The sequence below is a fragment of the Alligator sinensis genome, unplaced genomic scaffold (genome assembly GCF_000455745.1).
Source record: "Alligator sinensis unplaced genomic scaffold, ASM45574v1 scaffold147_1, whole genome shotgun sequence".
Classification (NCBI taxonomy): domain Eukaryota; kingdom Metazoa; phylum Chordata; order Crocodylia; family Alligatoridae; genus Alligator; species Alligator sinensis.
In genome coordinates, this window is record NW_005841847.1 from 4,902,377 (window position 1) to 4,929,848 (window position 27,472).

A 27,472-nucleotide genomic window follows, 5' to 3' on the forward strand; every position below is an offset into this window, starting at 1 on the left:
CACTGTTTTATCAACCTTGAAACTGAGACAATAAGGATATCTGGCACTTTACTCAAGACCTGGGCTTCCAACAGGCTCAGGAGCAACAGCACAGGATGCACCCAGGGAGCCTAATGGTTTGTGGCTATTGGGAAAGCTGTCAAAATGGGGGAATATTTCCTATAACATACTTGTGTACTGTCTAGTCTAATATTAAATATCTCCAGGGAGAAGACTCTTTTTGCTAAATTACAGGTCATCATTGAACCCGGTGCAAAGGACACATACTGATGGAAAGAAATGATCCCCCACTTTGGTTTAAGAAGTTGGTATATGCCATCCATCAAGTAGAAACAAGTGGATTCTAGGCTAGGTAACGTCATGGTTTAATACTGTAGTACTCTACATCATAGTAAATGATTTAAGGTGTTGAGAACTCCCAGAGGTGCTGAGTACTTTCAATCCTTATTGATTTCAATAGGTGCCAAAGGTCTTCAGTGCCTTTAAGTCAGGGGTGGGCAATAATTTTGGGCAGAGGGCCGCTTACTGAGTTTTGGCAAGCCATTGAGTACCACATGACAGGCAGCCCAGGGCAGATGAATATTAATTTTCTAAATTTTTTAGGGTCCCCATGGGTTGGATAGAATGGCGTGGCAGGCTGCATCTGGCCCCCGGGCTGCATTCTGCCCACCCCTGCTCTAAGTTCTGCTTGATATTTTACAGGATCAGGTCCTAAGATAAGAATGTGGTATAAATCATTCTTCTGAAACACCTAGAGTGTAAAGGAAGCAATTAGTCAAGGCTCATGACTGACTTTCTCCTCCTTTTTTCCCCATCTTCGTTCCTTTTTATAATCCCACAGAAGAATCAGGGATACCCAGTAATTAGTGCTTTTGTAAACCCATCCTGACTTATCTACATGAGGTTTAAACTCTAAAGCCAAGTAGCAAAATAGAATTTAACTTACCAAAATGTTTCTTCTTCTCCCATTAGAAACTTTAAGGCAGAGGGCAGTTCAATTTTTACTATGAAAAGATAGCTGAGCATTGCTGCAAAAAAGAGTTTGTGTTAGAAAACAAACACAGCATCATATGGCGTGAGCACACAGAAGGGTACTTGATCCCTTCATCTCATGCCAACCCTATGTATTTTGCAAGATGATTCAAGATATGGAATTCTTTTTGGATTCTAAAGTACTGAATCCTAGCCCTACCCTCCAAGGTATCTACTAATCCTCCCAGCTTGGTATCATCTGAAAAGTTGCTGAGGGTGCACTCTTTCTCTTCCAGGTCATTGATGAAAATATTGAATAAAACCAGCCCTAGGACCAACCCCTGGAACACTCCACTTGATACTGGCTGCCAACTAGACATTGAGCCATTGACTATTTCCCCCTGAGCCCGATGATCCAGCCAGTTTTCTATCCACCTTACAGTCCATTCATCCAACCCGAACTTCCTTAGCTTGCTTGGAGGACTGTTGTAGGAGACCATATCAAAAGCCTTGCTGAAGTCAAGGTATATCATGTCCACTGGTCTCTCTGCATCCACAAAGCCAGTCAGCTTATCGTAGAAGGCTATCAGGTTGGTCAGGCATGACTTTGGCCTTGGTGAAGCCAGGCCAACTGTTCCTAATCCCCTCTTTCTTCTCCAAGTACTTAGAAATGGATTTCTTGGGGACCTGATCCATGATTTTTCCAGGGACTGAGGTGAGGCTGACCAGTCTCTAGTTCTCCAGATCCTCCTCCTTTCCTTTCCTTAAAGATGGACACTATATTTGCCCTTTTCCAAACATCTGTGACCTCTCCCGACTGCCATGAGTTTTCAAAGATGATGGCCAGCAGCTCTGCAATTACACTGCCCAAATCCCTCAGCATCCTCGAATGCATCCCGTCTGGCCCCAAGGACCCATACACATCCAGTTTTTCTAAATAGTTCCTAACCTATTGTTTTGCTACTGCTGGCTGCTCACCTCCTCCCCAAACTGCTGCAGTAGTCTGGGAGTCGACCTCGCTTTTGAAGACTGAGGCGAAAAAGACATTGGGTGTGTCTACATATGATGCTACGTTACTGGCCACAAACTGTGATGCCAATGCTACGTCACCATGGTAATGAGCTATCTTGCTATAGCATGTTGTTACAGTGATGTAGCTGCTAAAAATAACTGTGCGCCACCAGGATGGCACAGTAACATTATTTCCTAAAATTCTTCCTAATATCTAACCTAAACTTATCTTGCTGCAATTTGAGACTATTGCAATCCTAAAGCAAGTACTAGATGATGGCGCACTAACAACTGTGCTGTGGGGGGCATGTGTAGATGTGCCCATTGAGTACTACAGCCTTTTTTGCATCCTTTGTTACTAGGTTGCCTCCCCCATTTTAGTAAGGGACCCACACTTTCCCTGATCCTCCTCTTGTTGCTGACATTCTTGTAGCACTCCTTCATGTCCTTTGCTAGCTGCAACTCCAGTTGTGCTTTGGCCTTCCTGATTTCAACCCTGCATGCCCAAGCAATAGGTTTATACTTCTCTTCAGTTGTTTGCCCAAGTTTCCATTTCTTCTAAGCTTCCTTTCTGAGTTTTAGCTGATTGCAGAGTTCCTTGCTAAGCCAAGCTGATCTTCTGCCATACTTGCTATTCTTCCTACACATCAGGCTGATTCGTTCCTGAGCCCTCCATAAGGTTTCTTTAAAGTACAGCCAATTCTCCTGGACTCCTCTCCCTTTCAGAATGACCTCTCAGGGGATCCTGCCTGTGAGCTCCCTGAGTGAGTCAAAGTCTGCTTTTCTGAAGTCCAGAGTCCTCACTCTGCTGCTCTCCTTCCTTCCTCAGGATCCTGAACTCAATCGATTATTTTGTGGTTGCTGCTGCCCAAGTTGCTATGCACTACTACATTCCCCAGCAATTATTTTCTGTTTGTGAGCAGCAGTCAAGAACAGAATGGCCCCTAGCTGGCCTCTCCAAAAACTTCCTGGATTGTCTGTGCACTGCTATATTGCTCTCCCAGCAGGTAATCCCAGGTGGCCAGGAAGAGTATGCAGGCTGACAGGTTTGACCACAAATTAATTTGAATAAACCAGATTAATGTACAGATGTACACAGCACTGTCCCAGGAAAACGTGTTAGTACATTTTAACTTGCATACTTTGCAGTCAGTTGAAGTGGGACAATGGATAGGTACCTCTGTAGGTCCCAGGGAAAAGGCCTTATCCTGGGAGAAATGCCACATCTTGCTTACATCCTGGAAGAATACAAAATTGAAGGGCCACATAAAAGCCACATATATATCTCCATTCCTAAGGTTTACTTTTGTGGGTTTTTAATCCCCGTTTTACCTCCAATGTTCTGGAGAGAAGTGGATCCAAAAACAATAATTTTTCCTGGAATGCCAAAGACCTGCTCACCCAGCTTTTCATACACCATGCAGCCTAGGTTAAAACAAATGAAGGAGAACTTAAAAACCAGTGGTGACCAGGAACTATGAAGTCAAAACTGTTAAGATTCCTCTTCAACTAACTGCTCATCTATGTTGTTATTCCTTCTGTTGACAAGAAAATGTGTCTCTTCTATAACAAATAGGGGTGAAGGATACTTATTTGAAAATGTCCTCACATTTTTAAATGTCACAAGAAGTGATTGGTTGCCACATGAGTTGAAGCTCATAATGGGGCTGTTATGTCCCTTTAATATAGCAGTCCACCTACAATCTTGTGACATTTACAGTACTGGCATCCTGATCTTAAGTTTTCTCCCTCAATAGGAATAATATAAAGAGATCTAACTGAAGATAAAATGCAAAACAGCAGGGATCTGCACTCTGGCACACAGGTGTGAGAGCAATGCTTTAATTCCATTAACTGATTTATATGAATTCAATGAGGCCAGATGAATATTAATAAATTAATATTTATATTTCCTTAAGATCATATACTCACTCACGAATCCTCTTTTTTATGCTTCCTATGAAAAAAAGGGACTATTGATAACTATAATTAAACCTTGTTTAAAGCCTGTCCAACTCAACAAGCAGTGAGTTGGACAGGCCATTCCAGTAAAATTTATCATTTTTCTCTTGTAGTTGTGGCCTCTATTAATTATAAGCCATTCCAGTAAAATTTAACGTTTTTCCCTTATAGTTGTGGTTTGGGCTGATCCAAAAACCTTAGCACAATGAACACAGATTAGAATGCAGCAAGACCAGAAGAGAAATCTCAGATGTCGAACTCCACGGATTGTCTCAAAAAGCTGCTATGCTGTTCAGACCTCTCACACTTCCGCTTAGCTGACATTTTCTCTTTGAAACTTGCAGGAACAAAACCCAAAATCTGTTTGAGTTTGAATTTAAGCCAGCACAGCCTAGAATCAAGGCTCAAGATTTTTTTAGGGTTGAAAGGGTACATATATGTATGCATCTAGTACACATCTACTTTGACTACTGCAGCCATAGTAGTGGTGTAGGATGTGGACATACAACATATTTACACGAGTATGATCTGCCTTTAGCCCAGTGTAAATGGGGAGCATACACATGACGTGCAGCCTAGATCATTCTACTGTGGTATAGTTACCCTGCAAAAACCATCAGTGCACACATGGTATGTCTGTATCTCCTTTCAGTTTCAACTGATTATCCCTAGATAACAGTTTGTTCAAGATATTACATGCTTTTTCATTATCTAGTGGCAAGGCACTGTAATAACAGCCTATGTTTTGATACTTCAGCATGAACTAGTCTGTCTGTTCTTAAAACTAGAGTAATTCATATCAGTGTACAAAATCTAAATTACTCTGGTGTAAACGTGCTCTGTCTTGGAGGTTCAAATGTGTAAACATTCTTGTGCAGGGGTATTTTTTTAAATTCTAGGCCTACAGGTTATCTTAGAACAGATATTCTTGGCCTATGATCAATGAGGCACTTAACATTAGAATAATATGCGTGTGTGTGTGCGTGCATGCATGCATGTGTGATGGACTGCATACAAGGACTGCTCCTTCTCCCTTTATAGAGTTTTACTCTGGATACAACAGCAACACCATTGTTCTAGTGATGCCATTTCATTCCCTGATAAGCCTCAGGATAAACATGAGCTCGTTGTACTTTGAATTACAACCTACATAGTCTAATGGATAATCCATGGCTTTCCTTCTACCTCACTATAGCTTGGGTAGGTTCAACTGCATCATTTTTCCGCTTTATAGCAATAAGCCAGGCTTTGCCCTCTGTCACTCTGGTATAAATCCTGAGTAACTATGGCTTAGAATCTCTCTATGTGTTTCTACAGTGTCATCAAACTGATGGGGGGGAAAAGTGTTTTAAATTCTTCTGAGCAATTTTTATTTTATGTGCTCTATAATCCTGCTACATTGATAAACATCCTTTCAAGTTACCTGTTTCCTTTGCACATATCAACAGGAGATTTATTGAATAAATAGACAGCAATGTCACTGAAATCAAAAGCACCCTAAAAGAGAATGGAAAAATAAATGTTATAATAATTGAGATCTTTTGTCACTGCATTAATCTATGGAATTATACTTTCATTTAGCCTAAGCCTCTTTTATATTCTTTTACAAGTATAGAGAGTTCCTAATGTGAATGTAAGTGTCATATATATACTCTATATAATCCTTTATGCTATTATTGTACTAGAAAGGAGGTCTGTATAGATGAGAATCTGGGCCTTCACAACATACTTAATAGGCACAGAGTGTTCCCATATTCCACGAGTCTTGAATAAAACCAAAATAAAAATGTCTTACCATATAAGGAGTGATAGCAGTGGTGAGCTAGACAAGCAGGTGGGGGGAGGTGTTTAATGCTCTCTGAAAGCTGAATAAAGATTTCAGGAGGCATAAGGGCCAAAACCAAATGTCCTTTCTCAAGCCAAATTCTAGGTGAATTTGCTTTCTGCCTCTGAAGTGCAGCAAACAAGTGGGAATGTAGCCATTTACCCCAAATGAAATGCTTAAAAAATGACCCTTGAAAAAAGAACCTCTTGGAAATGCTTCATGTAATGTAGCATAGGCAATCCTTCCATTGATGGGTCAGAAGTTGCACATGCTTCTGCAGAGGAGAGTAGGCTGTAGGCCAGGATTTCTCATTTTTCTTCCTTCGTTCTCTCATGTAATGTGTACACCCCCCAGAGTGCTATAGGTGGTTGCTCAGTCCTCTTGCATCCTAGTGCTTTGCTCCACCCTGGGGCTCAACAGGTGGAAAGACAGACCCAACAAATACACTTCTATATGCTCAAAGGTCCTTGAGAACCTCTGGAGACTGGCGGCCAAGAGACATGTTGGGATTCCTGCTTTCCAGTACCTTGGCTGGAGAGCTCTAGCACTATTGCTTTCATGGACATTTTGAAGCACTTAGAGGAGATAGGTGGTGGGCTACATATCTGCACGGTACTGAAGCACTCCGAACTGGATCAGGATTCAGAGCATTTCCAATAGAAGTCTGCCTGCACACTTTGGCTCCTAGTGTGCCACTGCCTCTGGCGACCAGGGGGAAGAACTGCATAAGTGGCTCTGCCCACTTTTGGACAGAATGCAGTGAGCTCTCAGCCTGAAAGCTGGCTTTAACAGGTGTAGTCCCTTGCCTTGTATTGATATCACTGCTAGCCCTAGCCTCATACTAAGGCTTCATGCTATAGGTATACCTCACAGGTCCTCTCTGGGACTTATACTCCCATGGCTGCTCTCAAACATGCTGGAGTCCAAGGTTTTGAGAGGTACCGCAGGGAGACGCCCCAGTATGTTTACCTGCACATTTCTGAGTAGGCAATCATTGCCAAGTCTAGTGCCTGACCTTGCAATGAAAAGGGCTGAGACAGAAGGAATTTGTTGCTACCTACATTGGGATTAGGGTTCCCTTCCCGATCTTGTTCCTGTGCTGTAGTGATGGGGCATCCATGATGTGGCCCCTGAGCTGACAGTGCTGACCTCCAGAAAGAGTATAGAGTTAAGACAGGAATCAACATCAAGTTGATAAGTGCCAGACACTTGCCAGCACACCCAGGAACAAGGCAGGCCTGTGGGTCAAGTGCAAAACTATTTGCTCAGTGGTCCATCTCTACTAGGACAGAGCATATTTCAGGAACTCCACATTTTTCTCTTTTGTATGTGGTTACTCCAAGACAGATAATATCTACTAGGGATGTAAATATTGTTTTAAAACATATTCATGTAACCTCCTCTAATTATATCTGTGTAAGGATTAACAGTCAACACAGCAGCTCCCACACAGCTGCTGCTGGGAGCTGCTCCCGGAGCCCTTTGACTAGGGGGAGGGGGCGAGGAGTCAAGCCCAACCAGACACATAACCCAGGTAAAGCCCTGAACTGGCAGGGAGAAAACATCTGTGAAAGAACAGCTAATTGCTTAATTGATGAGTTACCATGAGGCTGCTGTTTTCCTTTTAGGCTGTGTACTAGTCCCCTTTGCTCCCCCTTCCAGCCTTCTGCGGACACTGCCTGGCTTTCCTTCCCCACTTTCCTGCCAGATTGCGCCTACCCCAAGCTAAAAGATAACGGGTAAGCTAACCAGTTATCACTGCATTTATCGATTAAATGATTAATTTTTTTAACTTTCACACCCGTAATATCTACCTGGTTATCATGCAGTGTATGATTTAAATGTACCTTGCAGTACCACAAAAATATGCCTAGAGTTAAACAAAGCTAGCTGCTATTTTATGGGGTAGTTTGAACTGCCAAGACAGCTTTTCACGGAGAGGTAAAGGTAGGAAGAAAATGATATTCTTGTGCTGTCCTTAGGCTAGAAATACTTTAGAGCTAAACTACAGCTGTCCTTGCATAGACGGCACAGGGCCAGGGGGAAGAATAAAAGAGTAAACTTTTTCTCAGGACCTACTGCAAAGCTGCACTGCTTGAGGACAAGGAGGCAACAGATGACAACTGCAAATAGCATTGATCGTTCCTAAGAATTTGTCCACTGGGTCTGCACTGAATACTGGCTAATGCCTTAGGGTACAGTAAGTACTGCTGCTGAGTGGCTCCCTCCAGAGACAGCATGCCTATTTGGGCACTAGGAAGGCACATGGGCATTACTGCCTGGCTTTTGCAGCCAGTCCTTCCCAACACTGAGTGGTTCGGGCTGTACAAGATGTAACTGAGTCCTTAATATTAAAACTGCTGTTTTTCAGATTCCAAGCTAATGGTGTCTCTGCAGAGGTAAAAATAACAGTCCCAAATCAGCCAGGTAATCCTATGATCTGTTTTTCTTACCTCCCCTCAAGCCTTTCACAAGTCGCTATGAGAAACTCGGTCTTTTCATTAAAAATATATGAAAAGCCTTTTTGTGCAAGGGCAGTGGTTTGGACAGATGAGTGCCAACAACATCCCAAGGAATGGAACAAAAATGTTAATGCCACCAACTCTCAAAAAATTAAAAACAGAAGGAATGAAGTTTAGGCAAGTCTCTAGACTCTAACGGTTCTCATGCTCCACATGTTGCTGACTTTAAAAAGTGCTGGCATCCAAAAAAGCAATACACTTTCTCACAAAGCCGGATTAAACATCTTGGGACAGGGAATGATATAGGATTGTGAGGGCAGAATCCCACTTGCCTTACCCGCCCCACCATCACGCTGTCCATCCAGAGTTGGGACCTCAACAAATCTAGCCCACTGCACTGCAGAAGCCAGCATTTTGTGACTGGAGGATATGTGGAGTTGAAGTATTAATTGCCTACTTGCCCCTCCTTCCCCCCTCCTCAGCTCTGCCATACAAATCATCTCAGCATTGTCTTGTTAACCTGGACATAACAAAGCTTGTTTCAATGGCAACTTCAGGGGCAGAGCTTCTTTAAAGGTGTCTGTGGGCTGGTCAACACATAGCCTTCTTCAGCCATGATGATTTCTTCCTTTCAGGCATATATAAAAAGTCTTCCTTTGGCACAGCTTGTAGTTATTAGCTATATTAGACTGTCAACTCCTAAGGGGGCTCTTGTTTTATTTTATACCTGGAAAGCACCATACCTACCTATAGCATTTAGTCACACAAATAATATCACCATAATTATTTCCTGCTTTATTTTGCCTTTCATTTGCTAAGACAATCAAATCCCAATGTTGACCTTAGTTGGCTGCTGTAAATCAGGTATGAACCCACCAAAGTCAAGCTGTTAAGCTGTTATGAAAGTGCTGTGGATGTAAATCTGCCCTGAGTTTTTAACTGTATAACTTTCCCTTTCCAGCTTTACTACGTACGTATGGGGCATAGCATGTGGTTTTCCTGCATCACAATCTACCCAGTTCAAAGTAGGCTTGGAAATACTTTGGAATATTTTTACTTAAAAGCAGGAAATACAATATGCATCTCCCTGTCTTCAAAATACAATGGTAACATTAATTTGTTCTTGCCTTTGATCGTCTGCTAATAAGCTGCAAATCTAGAATGTAATACATATATTTGTTGTATGTGATTTGTATATATGTAAATCAACAGTGAGGAAAAAAAAAGAGTCGGATGCTCTGGTGGATTGGGGTTAATGCTGTCTGCAATGCGTGAAACAGGAACATTTTGAACAATTCTATTCTTTGGCACAGAGCTCAAGATGCCACATTAATATTTTGTAGCTACAAGCCTGGTTTGGAGGCTCTATACATGCTAGCTTGCTTCTTACTCACCAGCTTGCCACGAACTACTTCACCTTTAGTTTTAAAAGATTTGTCTGCACTAACATTAACAGAACTGAAACCGTTAACCAGATAGCAACAAGTGTGACTAGAAAAATTAGTACCCATCCTTAAATGTGGGCAATTAATTAGGTGAAAAATAATTCTGTTCTTTATAGTTTAAAAAGTATAGCTAACATTTATCTTAGCCAAATACTTTATACAACATTCCACAGATCTATACAGTACTTGGGGCAAGACTGGTCCAGCAAAGACCACTAAAAGCTTCTCTGTTTTTTTTTTGTATCATTGGTATGACCTATTTAGCTGAGAAATTTTCCTTTTTAGTTCCTTTACAGCAATACACACTCTTCAATTCTCCAAGAAAATGTATACTTACTAGAAGTATAAGTAGCTTCTTAGTAAAGCTAATGATTTCAATATCATTGTAAGTGTTGATGAATGGCCCAGAGAAGGTTCTAGTTTATTAAGAACTGAAACTGGAAGAATAAACCTAGAGGTCTCAGTTAGAATAATTGTGGGGTATTGTATAAAGCTCAGTGCAGTACAAGGAGCAACTGCAAATAAAATTCCTTTAATATAAATCTATGTTGAAATAACCAAGCGCACGAATTAGATCTCACCTATGACTTTGGTCTGGCCTAATTATGACAAGAGTTAGAGATCTAAGTGAAATCAGGATAAAATAGGCCTAATGCTTTGGAATGTTCTGGAGTTTGAATCCTGTTCCTGTGACAGCTATTTCTCATCTACACTAAATTTTTAAAGTCTCTTTAAATCCAGGTACATGATTTGGTTACAGCTGTAGTATAGACAGGTACCTAAACACTCAAAAGAAAAGAAAATCCCTAGTAAAGATGCAATGATTTCTCTTTTCAATAGGCTTCAGATTGGGCCATCTTATTCTGTCCACATATATACAGATGGGCATTTGCAAATAGCATATAGAAACTTTGAAATACTTCACTAGTTAATTAAAAATCACTGATGCAACCATTGCTCTGGCCACTTTCAATTGTACTTTGATATATAAGCAGTGGAGTCAGCACTTCAGCAGCAAAAGAGTTCAAAACATCCTGAACCAATTCTTACCTTTTCATATTTTAAGTTTTAGATTTAAACCCATGTTTTGCAGCATGGTCTCTCTCTCTCTCTCTCTCAGGAAGGGAAATCCTGGAAGGCAATCTCATGGATTTCCTACCTACCTCTTTTCCTGGCTATGCACAGAAAAAATTTGAATACTGAAAAAATATATCATATTTAGGACATTGCATCTTGCCAACCATTATCAAATGACCTAAATTTCTACCCAGATCCCTTATCTGATTTGCAAATTCTCTGGTAGATTTAGACAGGTTGTGAAACTTAGGCTCTCACCCAAAACTAAGGCCTTAGCTCCACTGTATCATTTTTTGTACCGTCTTAGCTATCACTTGGTATCTGTACAGTGCAAACCTCTATTGTCAAACTCATGTGAACAGTAACTTGCCTTACTGTAACTAACACTGGAAATGTGGGTTTAACTACACTCAGGAGTGGATGTAGAATTTTTAAAAGGGGGATGGAGCAGAGAGCTCAAAGGTGTAAGGGTCTTGGAGGTACAGATCTCCCTGCATGTGCACTACACAGTCAAAGGGGTGACTGAACTACCACTCCTCTATCCCCGGCACCCAGATCCACCCTTGGTTACACTGGTGCAAAAGACTCAGTCCTAGTTATACAGTACTTAGTTTTGTTTGCATGCTTACAAAGAAAATTAAGACCCAAAAGTGAGTACCCAGTGCAAGGTCAATCAAGGTCCTTTAGAAACAGTGTTTCTCAACCCACGGGTCATGAGCCAAAAGTGGGTCACAAGAATATATGAAGGGGTTGTGAACAAACTTTAAAAATGGATTCTCCTTTAAAGGAGCAAAACATGGGAAATTGGCTTTTCCCTTGCAGACTGGCAGAGTTCCAGCCTGCAAGGGGCTGCTTGGGGCCCCCATGCCTCATACTCACCCATCCCCTGCCCCACACTGGAGGGGGGGGGGGAGGAGGAGGAGAAAGGGTCACCAGCAGGGCCAGGTGCCAGGGCAGGGCTTGCTATTTAAACTATTTACTGGGTCAAGACTGGCCAATGTTTACAAATGGGTCCTGGTATACTAATACACAGAAACATCTCCCAAAAGTATTAGTGGAATATATATAATTCTCAATGGATTTTTTAGCATCAATCACATTATAAAGAAATGTTTCTTCTGGAATCCAAAGTTACACAGCATTGCGCATCTTAATTTCCTAGAAAGTGGCATCAATCCATTTTTAAATCACAAGGTTCTCCTACTTTACCAAATGCCTCTATTTTGATGAAGCCAAGTACTCATAGTTTCATAGTTTTAGGGTCGGAAGGGACCTAATAGATCTTCTAGCCCGACCCCCCGCCAGGGCGGGAGAACAACCCCCAAAAAAGTTCCAGCTCCTAGCCGCCCTAACTGTGAAGTAGTTTTTTCGGATGTCCAATCTGTACCTCCTCTCCATCAACTTGTGCCCATTACTCCTTGTTATGCCAGCGGGGGCTAGGGGAAACAGCGTCTCCCCCAAACCCTTCTGGTTCCCCCTAGTGAGTTTATAGACGGTCACCAGGTCCCCCCTCAGCCTTCTCTTGTGGAGGCTGAATAGGTTCAAGTCCCGCAGTCTCTCACTGTAGGGTCTGCCCTGTTGTCCCCGGATCATGCGGGTGGCCCTCCTCTGGACCCTCTCCATGTTGTCCACATCCCTCCTGAAATGGGGCGCACAGAACTGGACACAATACTCCAGCTGCGGCCTGACCAGCGTCGCATAGAGGGGAAGGATCACCTCCCTGGCTCTACTCGAGATGCACCTGTGGATGCACGACAAGGTCCGGTTAGCCCTGCCAACCATGACCTCACATTGTCGGCCCATGTTCACCTTGGAGTCAATAATGACACCAAGATTCCTTTCTGCCTCCGTGCTCTCAAGTAGGGAGTTCCCCATCGTATAAGTGTGCTGCTGGTTCCTACTACCCAAGTGCAGCACCCTGCACTTGTCCGTATTGAAACACATCCTGTTCCTGTTTGCCCACCCCTGTAACCTATCCAGATCCTTCTGCAATCTCTCTCTCCCTGCTAGCGTGCTCACCTCCCCCCAAATTTTGGTGTCATCAGCGAATTTAAACAGGTTGCTTTCCACCCCAACATCAAGATCGCTGATGAAGACATTGAACAGCGCAGGGCCCAGGACCGAGCCCTGAGGGACTCCACTACCCACCTCCCCCCAAGTCGAGTATGATCCATCCACCACCACCCTCTGAGTGCGACCCTTCAGCCAATCTGCAATCCATCTGACCGTGTAGGCATCTATGCCACAGTCGCCTAGTTTATTAATTAGGATGGGGTGAGAGACGGTGTCAAAGGCCTTACTGAAGTCCAGAAAGACTACATCCACCGCGACACCTGCGTCCATGGCCTTTGTGACCTGATCATAAAAGGCAATCAGGTTGGTCTGACATGATCTCCCCCTAATAAATCCATGCTGATTGCCCCTGAGCATCATTTCTGATGCCGGCCCATCACAAATGTGCTCCTTGATGATCTTCTCAAAGAGCTTCCCCAGGATTGAGGTAAGACTGACGGGCCTATAATTGCCCGGGTCCTCCCTTTTCCCTTTTTTGAAGATGGGGACCACATTAGCTACCTTCCAATCATCTGGCACCTGGCCCAAGCACCACGATCGCTCGTAGAGCCGTGCCAGGGGCCCTGCAATAACCCCAGCCAGCTCCCTCAGCACCCTGGGGTGGAGAGCATCCGGACCCGCTGACTTGAACGCATCCAGCCCCTCCAGAAGCTCTCTAACCCGGTCCTCCCCAACCTGAGGTCTGAAGGCGATCCCCTCGCGTCCGGCTTCTATCACAGCAGGGAAGTCCCGGTCCCTGCACAAGAAAACGGAGGTGAAGAATTGGTTAAAGAGGTCCGCTTTATCCTCTGACGCAACCACCAGATTGCCCCGCATATCCTGCAGGGGCCCCACATTACCCGGCGCCTTCTTCATCCTCCCAATATATTTGAAAAAGGACTTTTTGTTATCCTTAATCCTGGACGCTAATCCGAGCTCTATCTCCGCCTTGGCCTTCCTAACAGCCCGCCTGCAGGCCCGAGCAGAGGAGGTATACTCCTCTTTGGAGATTACACCCCCCTTCCACCGGGCGTACGCCACCCTTTTGGCAAGCAGGCATTCCCGGACACCCTTGGTGAGCCAGGGGGGCTTTTGGACACTCCTGCCCGCCTTGCTTCTTGTCGGGATGGACACCCCTTGGGCCCCGAGTATCGTTTCCTTAAGGAACGACCACTCCTCTTGGACGCTGAGTTCCTCTGCCCTCAAGGACCCCAGTTCCTCTCCCACTAATCTCCTCATCTCACTGAAGTTGGCCCTCCTGAAGTCTAGGGCCACCACCTTGCTGCGGGCCCTTGACACTCTACGCTGGATGGTGAATTCCAGCACGCGATGATCACTATTGCCCAGGTGGTCAAGAACCTGGAGGCCTCTTACCAGGTCGTCGCCTGCGGCCAGGACCAGGTCCAGCAGAGCATCTCCTCTGGTGGGACTGTGCACCTCCTGAATCAAGTGGAGGTCCTGCAACTCGGCCAAGAACCTCCTGGAGCGGTCCGTCCCGGCTGACTGCTCCTCCCAGCAGATGTCCGGGTAATTAAAATCGCCCATGACAACTACATCCCTTGCTTTTAGTGTCTCCGCAAGCTGGCCTGAAAATTCCCTGTCCAGCTCCTCCTCCTGATTGGGGGGTCTGTAATAGACCCCCACCGTCAAATCCCTCTCGCCTTGCCCCCCCTGGATCTTGACCCAGAGCACTTCAGCTCGCCCTTCCCCTGACCCCATACTGCTGGCAGAGGATGTGTAGTGCTCCTTGACATAAAGTCCCACCCCCCCCCCTGATACCCACAGGCATGCCAGAATAAGGAACATGGCTTTAAGTGAAGAGGTAATGTACAGGAAGAAAAAGTAACTATAGTATACTACATACAAGTAACTTTTTATATGTGGTTACATGTAGTTACCTGAAAGTCTGACCAAACTTATAGAAGTGATGCCACCAAATTTAATATTCACTTGTGCAAATACCTACAATGCAAATATCCAAATGACAAAACCAGCATGCACATGCTGATTTAGGCAGACCATCAGGACCCTCATTACTTACCTTTGCACCCCTTGCCCTGATGGCGTCTCCTCGTCTTCCTGCAGCCCCCTCCCCCGGCGAGTCTAGTTTAAAGCTCCACATTTACTCCACATTTACTCCACTCCACATTTCTTTTTATAATGAAGCCTCAGCTCTAATTTGTTTCAGTTCTTAGGCCCTTGGCATGGCACACTGAAATGACTTGTGTTTTAATTCTCATAATTCAAAACCAAATCTTTTATTTTCATGATGTGCATTTGAACAATTTAGCTTTCTCAGCTTTATCCCTCCTGCTGTTCTTTAAGCAGGCTTTAGGGCAAAAACTGTGGTTTGGGCTGGACTGTAATTTGCTTTGCCACTAGGGGTTATACCAAAGAAGTCTCTTCTGTCACTCTGCATGGCTCATTCAAAGAACTGATACTATGAGCAGGGTTTACTGACTCCCTACCTTCGTCAATAAATAAATCGCTCTTACAGAGCTAGAGTTAAGTAAAACCACTGGTCACAGTTATGCTTTCCACATCAACCAGTGGAACCTTATAGAAGATGCTGAGTATAACCCTCGAAAGAGACAGTCTCTCTCTTAGTGCTTCTCTTTGGATGGGGTTTTTCAACATAGGTCCCATCATGGACTCTTTGTGCAAACTGCACGTATCCTTCTTTTGTAAGGCAGTATTATTACATTACACATGTGCTGAAGGATTTTAATTTGAACTGTTTTTTAGAACAGCTTTGTGCTATGTAATCAATAGGCATCTGGATTCTTGATGCTGCTCCCAGCAAAGGCAAAACTTTCACTGATTTCTTTGGGAAAAGCATTGAATTCTTAATAGTTGACATCTAACAGTTCACAATTTTAAAATACATAAACATAACCCAACCATCCATCTTAATAAGGACTTCACTGCTGGACATCTGACCCAGAGCATAGATAGAGAAAAGGAGTGAGACTGCACCCAGACTGAGAGGGCCTAATGGATTGCAGATTAAGCAGGGAATTAATCTAATTTACTAACTTTCCCCTAGGGCTTTCTACTTTGTATGCTGTCATTTGGTACATACTTGTTTAGATTGCATTTTCTAGGGTGGGGGCGGAAATGGGATGAATATATGGTAAATCAAATATAACATGGACTAGTTCTGCTCCCTTAGTTATAAGAGGTACTGCCATGAGGTACCACTTTCTGATGAGAGTTACAGATCTGTAAATCACTGAATGTGTAAAAAGTAGACACTATTTTATCATAACTAATGTGCAAAACTGTTATTTTCAGTACATATTTAACTTGTAGAACCTGGTTGAAATCTTGGTAGCACTACGATCAATGGCAAAACTCCTACTAGTTCCAGGATTACACCCCTTGTCTTTGTATTCACAACTGTGATACATTCATTTCTGAATTTCTGGGCATCTAAACTTAGATTGTTAAATCCATGTTTAGATACCTCAATCAGTAGTCTGAGTATCACCTACTGTCCGGGAAGCCAGCACTTCTGTACTCCATTTACTTAGGTAATCCAGCACACTGAACCATGAATGGCCAGAAACAATCTCACTTACTCTCAATACAAATATTCTGTACTCAAAGTGAAAATGTGCTCAGTTCTGCTGTACAGTGCATGAATGCTTACAGAAAAAGGAGGATTCCTGTGTTGGCCAATGCAAAGGCAAGGCCTAAAATCCCACTGCCCATAATGGCATTGCTGAGATTAAAGACGGACATTCCCAGTGAGGTTGTTCCTGGAATCTAGACAAAGAAAAAAAAGTACAGATGAGAAACAACTTAGTGTACATTGTAGAGTGCATTTATACTTTGAATTCCAAGTCTTGCTATAGTAAATACAAATACTAATTATTTGTATAACGGTTATAGTAAATACAAATACTAATACTTGCTATAGTAAATACAAATAATCATTTTTAGTATATTACAATATAAAAATGCAGTACAAGATTTGAAAGAGAATAAAACATACTGAATTTTTTTACAAGCACTTTGTGATTGCTGTCTTATGCAAGGGACAAACGGACATAACCTCTGGAGTCAAATACATCCCTTATATGTTTTCAGTATTTCCACTAAGTCTGCAGCACATGTTAAACACAGACTGATAGATTACAAGGCCAGGAGGAACCTTCATAATAACCTGGTCTGACCTGCTGCATAACAAAAGTCATAGCATTGCCTTGAATTAATTCTTGTTTGAATTAAGACAACAGGACCTGATTTTCAAAAGTGCTAAGAATATGCTGCTCCCAGTAGTTTCAGCTGGAATTGTAGGTCCAGCATCTCTCAAAACCAGGAATCCTGGTTTTCTCTGATTTAAAAAAAATCACATTCTCTGATTAAAAACTCAAAATCTGCAATTCAAATGAAACACTACTGTATGTGTGTGTGCGTGTGTGTAATATATATAGGTATCAACTAAACACAATGTTTTATTGATACATTTACCATTTTAAAGCAATTTCGAAGCCTACCAGTACCTCAATCATTATGATCAAATACATTCTAAATACTATAACATTTTGGTATTTGATTTTGGGTTTTTTATCATGGAAAAAAATCAGAGCTCCCCCTGCCTTCTTAGCTCACCCATGATGCAGGTCCAGGCCCCTCACTCCCTACCCCCCTAGTCCTCCTAGCCCTGCCAGAGGGGGCCACCAGCTGCCAGGGCTATGGGGCTACGAGGCCAAACACCTAGGTCCCCAGCCCCCTGCAGTGTAGCAGAACGCAGCAGCAGCCCCAGCCCTGCCCAACTCCCTCCCTCCCTCTCTATAGGGGCCTCAGTCCCCCACTTTCCTCTCTTCCTTTCCTCCCCCCACCAGTGCCAGACTTACCTATAGGAGCTGCTCTCAGGCTGCCTGGCAGCCATGTGGTGTCCCCTGCCTGACCGTCTTCTTCCTGCTCCCCACATCCCTTTGCAGGCTGCAACTCTGCCAACCTGCAGACCTCTTTACAAAAGTGCAAAATCTGCATGTTTCTCCATGAAAATGAAAAATCCACATTTTTCCTCAGATAAAAGGGGAAGTTACATTTTTTCCCTGTTTTTCCATGGGAAACAGAAAACCCAGATCCCTCTTATCACCAAGGTGAAATGCTTCAAATATGCACAATATACAGTTTACTGAGAGTCTGAGAAAGAGACTTACATATTCATCGCACTTCTTTTTTTCCAAGTGGCTGTTTGTCAGACTTCTCCTGCTTTCCCGGTCTGAAATAAACTTGCTAAAAAGAAATGAGAGAACATGTTACCTAGCAAGAGGATGTATAACGTTCTAATATATATTTCACTTTTATAAACAGATATTGGATATGTAAAAGGAGGTCCAATTCATTGCTGTTTAAAATGGAGGTCAGCAACTAGAGCATATAGCTTTGTTGGCATGTCGGCAGTGTTCCTACAGGTGGGGACTTTGTCTGCACCCACAGCAGGGCAGTGAGGAGCTGCAACAGGCAGCTACGAACAACACCTGTACTGCAGATGGAGTGTAGGTAGAAGCAGGGAAAAGTTGTAGCAGCCAGGATCTTAACCACAAAGCCAGTACAACGCAAGAAGCTTATATTATTGAGGCTCACCTTCTAGTGCAGGGCTGTCAAACACAGCCTTTGGGCTGTACTTGGCCTGCAGTGTTGTTCCATCCAGCCTGCTGGGCTACTAGAAGTTGGGAATGTGGTCTGTTACAAAAGTTGGGGCCCCCATGCCCTGCTAGACATAGCCATCGGCAGCAGGGGGGTAAGCAAGGGCTGTGTGAGACCCTCACCCCTGACCCTACTACTATTTGGCCCTGCCAATACCAAACATCCTCATTCCTTCCAGATCCCTGCTGCCCCCACCCCCAGAACTGCAAAGCCATTGCTGTCCCTGTTACCAACTACTGGTCCTGCAGATCTGCCCTGGTAGAAGCCCCATGGTCTGGCCCTGGCTCAGGGCCCAGGATGGGTTCAGCATGCTTGCTCTAGTATCCTACAGTGACCCAAACTCCCTTCTCCTAACATGGTTGAAGCTGAGGAATAAGGGCCTGGCTGTGGTGCTAATGAAGCCAATAATAACTAGGGACCTACCCAAATCGCAATGAGATGACGGGAATTTCAAGGGCCACAAGCCAATTTTGTGGTGAGCCCCCCCCCACAAACTGGCTGAAGGGCTCCAGTGGACCCTCCCCTTGCTGTTGATTGGCCAAGACGCCAATCACTCATCTTCAGACTGCACCACTGCATCTGACGTCTTAAAAGATGGTGCCGAAACCTTTTAGCTTTCCAGACTGGCGGCTTCACTGAGCCAATGGCGCTACCTCAGCCTCTCTAATCACGTGGTCTATGGCTGCAGGGATTGTAGCACTTTCTTTGTATTCTGGTAAGTTTCCCTCCCCACCCCCCCATGCCATTTTGTGCAAAATCATGGGAAACGCCATTTTTGGCGGTGATTGTGGAAACCACCGTTTTTCGTGGTTTCCACAAAAATCCCAAAACGGTGATTTAAGTAGGTGCCTAATAATAACTGGAGTTAAGTGGGTGGAATTGGCACTGAATTACCCAGGTCAAAGTTGCAGGGCTGCACAACTCTATCTTGAGCTGCACTCCATACTCTGTGGCTTTAGCCAAAAATCTGGCCACTGGATTTATAACAAAGGGTCCTAGTAAATCCAAGAAGTTAGCTCACTGTTAGTTAGCACAGGAAAGTAGCAAGAGAACTGCTCTTCAGGGTGATATAGCCCTCTTCCTTAGACCTCATTCGCACTATTTTATTTTTCTTTCTGCACAGTCTCTTGCTATCAGGATAGAGGCGCCTGTCCGCTGCCTTTGGGGTCCACCACTCTAGAGTTACGAGCACAACTCTTACAGTAATTTTCTCCTACTTCCGTTCTCTGATGAAATCTTTTGGATTGTGTAAATCTTGTCGTGGTGGTTTAGCTTCTGTAGGCCTGTGTAAAGTGAGGCTCCTAACCTCTTTGATAGCTTACAGATGGGTCTCTGGACTCTAGCTTTTGCATCAGTTATTCTGAATATTTGATTTTTAACTGTTATTTAATCCTCTTTGAAAGATCCCTTTTGTTTTAGGTAAATTCAAGCAGCCATTATTTAATATAACACGCAAGCAAAACAAACAAAGAGCACGATTTGACTTAAAAACCTCACTATGGGCATGTCTATACGTTGCTGTGCTTTAGTAATTCCTCTTGGAAGTACTAAAGCACAGCACAGTAACCTCCCATACTGCACAGCACATGGTTAGATTTTCTTGCTATGTCGCCATAGCAGCATGCTAAAATGGGAGAGCGCACCCCTACAGCCACATAGCTGCTGATCACGTGTAGATTCACATGATCACTACATCTCTGTACCGCGCCATATAGCAACATAACGCATCACTACATTGCTGTAGGGCAATGTGTAGATACACCCTAGAGTTTCACACAGTCTGAAGGTGTTAGATGAACTAACATCTGCAGGCTGGGGACATACAGTTCTAATTTACCTATATGTAATAAGCTCCAAATTAAACTGTGTATTACTTCAGCACATCAAACGTTACTGCAGGCTATAATTCTGCATTTTTAAATCAAAGATCTATATTTTTAAACTAAAGCCCATGGTTGCCTTCTGCTCTGTTTCCATGTGCCTCAGTGCGGGAATCCCAGTAGCAAGTTTTGCCCCAACACCGCAAATCAGCAGTGGTACACATGGTTTAATGTTCAACACGTGCGGTTTGTGGCATCACAAAACCACATGTGCCTACATGTGTCGACACAGCCTAGAAGTCCATCAAAACATTTGCTACTCATAATCTGTCAATACAACTGCTCATGATAGCAAGTGCTATCTATGTTCAGGAGTAAAGGCTAGCCTGGATCGCCTTGCCTCTGGGTGGCATCCTAAACTGGTACTATTAAGTAGCACTCAATGTAATATTTACATTGGGACATTAACTAAAATCACTAGCCTAGATGCCAAAGGTCATCTGGTCCCATGCAGGAAGAGCAGGGGATGAGGGCTGGCTTTGGTTTAGGTACCCTTGCTTCTGTTTTTCAAATCTGAATGAAAGTTTCGCAGGAAGCTAGCTCTTTGCAGCAGAAAAATCACTGAGCAGGATAAAGGTAAAAACCTTCAATAAGTTCAGCTTCTGTTAAAAATGCAACTGAATACCTCTCTATAGTACTTTGCAATAATTATGAAGGACATGGCATTATTCATCTTTATTAAAATAATAAACCCTTTAAATTATTTTAGAGCCAATTTCAATAATAATAATAATAATGTAATTATGCAAGGATATTTTACTTTCATTACTCAAAAGAGAATATATTTTTTGAAATTTAAATACAAGCTTTAGATGTAAATCTCTGTTGAATTTTCTAAAATACATAATCTATTAGGATTTTTCCTATTATAATCTTAGTAGTAATGGTTTTGGATATATTCCCACTTGTACTTTTAAAAATATAACCTGAATCTACATTTATTCTTATTAATGCAAGTTACAAATTCACAGAAGTCTATACTACATGGACATGGCCAGTAAGGTTACAATCCTCCATTTGTGGAATAAATGACAATGAAAATCTTTGCTCAAATGTGTCTTGTTCTAATTATTATTATTGTTATTATTTCTGCACAGTAGAAGCAGACATTCTGAAATGTTGGCTTTTTGATGTACTATATGTTTATGCATTTTATTGGACTCATTTGAAAGATTCAAAAGGATGAATAAATTGTTACTGTTTGCTTTATCTGCTGTTGCCGCCTTTGCCCAACAGATGTCACATATGAAATTCAAATTACATCTTCAAATGGAGCATGACTTGGTAATGAATAATTTAAGACCTATACTGAAAATTAGAATACTGTTTTTAAACAGTGTGTTTCACAGGACAGACAGTATCAGTGGAAAAATACTCACCTATTTATCTGGCCATTTTCTACCTCTGTAAAATCATTTGAATCATTGCTGATGTTATCATCTTCAGGGACCTTCATATTCTGCAACTCAGTTAATTCCACCCCGTTTTTGAAAGGCATCCTAGCTTAGAAACTGTAATATCCTAATATTACAGCCCAGTTGGTATTCTGAATATACGTGGCAGTCACAATATGAACTGGACAAACCTAAAATTCAGGAAGAGAAACGAGATGTGCATTATCAACAACACACAGTACTGAAATAAATGAAACCCTTGTACCAATGCTGTCAAACAACTACCAATCAAAAAGGAGCCTCTTACCAATTAAATCTTAAATCTCATTAGGGATACAGGTCACTTGAAAGATTATACTTAGGCTGAGTCAATAATTTCCAGAGATCATATCATGCATTTCTAAGAATCAAAGATGGAGTAAAATTCTCTCACACATTAATTAGAACTCCACAATGCAACCAATTTTTTGCCAGTACTTTCAAGTGGATATTTCAGACCACTCACATTTATAAAATGGTGAACAAATTTGCAATACCAACATCACAGACCAAGTTTATACCCCAACAGCCAAGGAATAAAAATGTTCTGTTAGTTCAAGCTTGGCATTCTATGTTTCTTTATATTGTCTCTTTCCTACTTACAAATATAAAATGTCTCAGCACTTATAACTTTGATTACAAGAATCTACGCTGATGCCAAGTGGAGGCAATTCAGGATTACAAGTAATTCTAGTTCTCCTTTTCCCAAGCAGTTAAATTCCAGTTATTTAAATATGTCAATATCTGTAACTAGTTAATCAGACAGAAAAATGCCACTGATTAACAATTTCATTAAATGAAGATTATAATCTGAAGCATGATGTAAACAAAAGAAACACAATCCTTCAACACATGGGCAGGCTCTCTCTTCAATCAAGCAATTTTTAAACCATTCATTGTAAGAAATAAATTCTCCCCTACACTGGAAGATGCTTCACTTGTGATAACCAAAAATAACTAGGGAAAATTAGATGAATCCAATCCCATAAAACATGAGTCCTCATCAGAGATACAGGTCACTTGAAAGACTATACTTGGGCAGAGTCAAAATTTCCAGATTACCTCATGCATTTCAAAGAATCAAAGAAGTCTGTAAATCAGCTGAACCACAACCTATACACATGGGGAAGGGTTTCAGAAACGGTTCTTGCAAATTTCTAGCCTAGGCTACAATATTTTCGATTCCTGTTCCCACACCTTAATGTTTGCCAGTCAGCCAGGGGACAACAGAGGAATCTTGATCAAGACTCAAGATACTGGGGGAGCCAGGCATTCAGAGCCTCAGAACTGGTTCAAGCACTCAGAATAATGTCTTCGTTTATCCCTTTTAATCTCTTCAACCCACCTTCACCTCTCTGTAGCATCCCCTTCTTTCTTCCCCCTTTCCCTATCCATTGTATAAAAATGACTTTACTCCTTTCTACTTACTGCTCTGGCTCTCTGCAAGTCCATTCATAGCAACTGGTGAAGTATGCTGCCTACAAAAGCTTGTTGGTCTCTGAACAAGTTAGTCTGTAACATGCCACGCTGCCAGCCCTCCTGGCATAAATGGGCTACAAATACATTTAGGCTGATTGTTAAAATAAGGTTTCTAACCAATAAAGTAGTGGGGTTCTGAAATAGGCTTCCATGTGGAGCAGTGGGAGCAAAAACCTTGCTCCTTTGGAGATGCAGCTTGATTACTTTATGAATGGGGTTCTATGACGCAGTGTCTGTAGGGGATTAGGTTTGACGTAGGAGGCCTTTTCCATTCCTACGCTCCTGAAATAAAATGAACTACTCTGAAATTGAAAAGAGTCTCTACACAAAGGTTTGCATGGATTTAACTAAATTAGTTTAAAATCTGAAATCTAAATTAAATTAGTGCAAGCTTTTCATGGAGCCCAGTTCTGGAAGCACTTGTTATATGCATAGCGCATATTACTTCTATTGAAGAATTTCCAGAGCTGCCCCTACACATCATAAGGTTAGTGCTTAATATTCTCAAACTGAAGTGCAGAAATTAACACTTCTTAGAAGCGAGTCAAAGGCAGAGTTCACAGCTCACCCAGGTATAGCTCACACCCCTTGCTTTTGCTAATGCTCAGCTGAGAGCTGCAAAGCTGGATAAACAGAAGACAAGTGAGCCGATTTCTTTTCAAGATTCTCTTGGCAATAGAAAAACCTAGAACCTGTGTTAATGGAAGCTTAGATACTATGAACATGTTGTTATATCCACTTTTATGCAGTCCTGCCCCACTGAAGTCAATGGAAGATTTACCGTTCACTCTGAAGTGAATGGAGCCAGGATTTTCTATTTCCCTTCAGCATCCTAATGCTTTTCAGAACACACAGTGTTCATTTTAGCAGTTCATTAGCAGTTCATTTTTTGATAAGATAATAGTCGGCTATTAACATCAACAAAATGACCCAAGTAACAAGAAAAAGTTTTTCACTACATTTCAGATAAAGGAATATTTCATTCATCAGAACAATGCATATAACTTCTCAAACAAGAGAATTTCCTAAGCTTGATTATAAGCCACCGGGGTCTAGAGATTTACATAGAAACCTGGGCACTTGGAAACTTGGACTATTATCCTGACTACTGTTAATTCACTGTGAGTCTTTGGGAAGAGTGCATCTAACTAATATTTAGTATTTTCATCGGTTTTAAAAAAGGATTAAAATAACACAACCCCAGCTTTATTAGGTGCTTAGAGGTCCGCAGTTGAAATGCTAGGTAAGTGGATAGCATTACTATGCTTTGAAGAAAGCTCCAAAACTTTCTTTCTTTTTTAAATATAGACTAGTCTAAATGTAAAAATATTGCTAGAATAGCAATAACAGCAAAACACTCTTGATAGGTACAGCTTTTATTTGCTATACTAACAAAATGCTTTGCTAGTGTAACTCATGTGAGTTCTGGCAGTGAAATAAGCTGTACTGGCAAAAATACTTTTATGTCTGCATAACTGTGTCCACACTATGGCTTTTGCCAACATAAAAAATGTTGGAATAAAAAATATGAAACCTTTGCCCAATGTTGCTAAGCAAGCAAAAGTCCCAAGCACTGACTTGGCCTAATATTTAATTCTTACTATTTAAATTTTTAAAAAGCTATACAGCTACAGCCAATTATCTGATCAGTAACTGAATTAATTCCAATTTCAATCATTACCTATATTCTCACCTTCATCCCTTAACCCTAGAAAAGAACAGAATCGTTAACCGGCATGCCAGCTTGTAAGGTAAAGTGAAACCGGAAGTGCCCACTGTGGCATGTCCAGTTTCTCCAAGCCCCCATGGCCCAGGGCCGTAACTGGCTGCGCGGGGCCTGCCTCCCTGTCCCACAGAAGGGTCAGTGACACCCAGGATGCGGCAGGAGAAGCAGTGGCCCGAACAGTCAAGGATGCCTGTTCGGGACACTCAATTAACCGGTATATTTTGTTACCTGGCATCCCCCATTCCCGGGGGATGCCAGATACAGAGCTTTTACTGTACATATAATTTATTTACCCTACATTACTTATATAGTAGTACAATACCTTCGCCTTGAAATTTATGGAAAGGGATTATGAGAAGTCAGATATAATGCATTTTTTAGCATTGTTTTCAACCTCACAGACTATTGAAAAAAGCTTTCAAAGAACTTGATGCATTTTCTTTACCCCACTCCTGAAAGGTCAATCATTCTAACAGAATCCCTGAAATCCCAGCCTCCTGGATGCTACAGCACAGACGTAGGGAGCAGGAAGCAGAGCAGGAGGTTGGGCAACAGAGGACCAGAGTGGTACTTGGGAAGGGTACAGGGCCAGTTTGTGGCACATCTGAGAAAAAGGTTGGCCTTCATTGCTCTAGCGCTAGTAATAGGCTTAATCCATTTGAAAAGTTGGATATCTGAACAGACCATGAGATGGAGAGTCCAGTCACATTTATCTGCTTGTTCTAGTAGTACTTGTATATGATGACATTCTAGACAATTTCTCTCTCTCAAACCTGGCACTTCTTACATTAATGCCACAAGAAAAAGAGGTAATGGCAATTGCTTCATGCCTATGGTATCTTTTACCCGAATCTAACCTTTATAGACTTTTTCCTCAACTGGCACCATTCATAAGGTGTCAGAATTCTGCCTGTTCAAAAGTATCAGGTATCTGAGAAGTATGTGAGGGCAGTTGTGAGCTTCAGTAATATTCTTTCACTTCTGCTCAGGATTTTCCTCACATAGCTTTGCATAAATTCACTGTGGAACTCCCAGTAATCCAATTGTCTTTTAACATGGTAAATTTCCCAGATACAATTAACTATGTTTTAACTATGGCATTCAAGATAATTTGCTTAAAAGCTGAAATCTGATTTAATTTTCTGTTCATACATATAACAGACCTGCCTCAAACTGCTCTCTGCAGCTTATTAAAGCAATCAGAATCCAGAGCTTTGTGTTTCACACAAACTGCTTGCTTTCTGCCAAGACTGAGATGTGATATGTGCCCTGTCTTTGCTCATACCTTTGAGTATTCTTTGCAGGGAATAGCAATATGACCCACAGGAGTACAAGGACATAAATAATGAAACAATGAGTTTGAAAATGTGTAAATTAAATATTCATTTAAAAGGCAAATACCACAATGGGTCTTAAAAACAGGGTATCATGTCAAAAGCCAACCTCCTTTGAAAGAGACTGTTGATAAAGGACACGATAGTGAAGTTTGGAAACAGACATTAAAAGACAATACTGTATAAAGACAGAGAAATGAAGACTAATGTAGAGGTTCTTTACCTTTGTTACACTGTGACCCTATGTTGCAAGAGTAAGTAGTATCAGGAAGCCTCATTATTTTTGGAACTCTCTATTCTATCCAGCCATAATGACATGCAGGGTAATCACATTCTTCTAAATTCTGGTTACAAGCTCCTAGCTAGATTAAGAACCCATGGTCTACCAGGTTGTGAACAGAACTGTAAATAAGGGATTGAAAAAGTTCAATTCTGACTCATCTACTGACTCATTGCTTGACTTTTGGCAACTTACTTAACGATGATGCAAAAAGAAAAGGTGAAATATATTTCAGTATAAATTTGTTTTGATATTATAGAAAAATGCTTTATGCAAAACACAGCAAAAGGATTCCACAAACGAACAACTTTTTAAAGAGTTATTTGAAATTTTATTTGGTCCTGAATGTTCAAAAGACTCTTAGGGAGGGAGATCTTTATACCTCCATTGGTTTTATGCAGTTCCTCCGACCATCTTTATTGCAGTTTCTGCATGTATAAAATTGGAACAATGATATTTATCTGCCAACCTCACTGTATAATACTTGTAAAATACTTAGGAGTTAAAACAAACTGTTATGGTTACAAAGAAGATTAGCTGTTCAAACTTCCTGTTTTGGATTTAGGTTATAATAATGCAACACTACCTGTAAATATAACTTTAGTTTACCATTTATATTCAGAATAGTTAAATCTTTCCACAATTCAGGGCCTACTCCATGTGACCCCTTAGACCAGAAGTGCTTTCCATAAAATTGATTAATCTAGGCTGAAATTGATTTGTGGTATGGATTCCTCTTAAACACAATAATAATATTCACTCTTTTAACTAAAACCAACGTTTTTCCTGCATGTAGATTCATAGATTCACAGATGTTAGGGTCGGAAGGGACCTCAATAGATCATCGAGTCCAACCCCCTGCATAAGCAG

At 41.9% G+C, this 27,472-nt stretch overlaps 1 protein-coding gene across 3 annotated transcripts in view; it reads right to left on the minus strand.

The window, feature by feature from the left end:
- Positions 1 to 27,472, minus strand: part of SLC38A1 (solute carrier family 38 member 1) — a 53,405-nt gene that overhangs the window by 16,935 nt on the left and 8,998 nt on the right. For all 3 annotated transcript variants that reach the window (XR_001358359.2, XR_003094960.1, XM_006015936.3), the window contains exons 2-7: positions 21,730 to 21,935; positions 17,981 to 18,056; positions 16,459 to 16,574; positions 5,369 to 5,442; positions 3,316 to 3,408; positions 947 to 1,028 (exon numbers count right to left, since the gene is read on the minus strand). Coding sequence is in view for 1 of the 3 variants with exons in the window: in XM_006015936.3 (XP_006015998.1) it covers positions 947 to 1,028; positions 3,316 to 3,408; positions 5,369 to 5,442; positions 16,459 to 16,574; positions 17,981 to 18,056; positions 21,730 to 21,848 (560 nt within the window). In the remaining 2 variants the exon portion in view is untranslated. The remainder of the gene's footprint in view (positions 1 to 946; positions 1,029 to 3,315; positions 3,409 to 5,368; positions 5,443 to 16,458; positions 16,575 to 17,980; positions 18,057 to 21,729; positions 21,936 to 27,472) is intronic.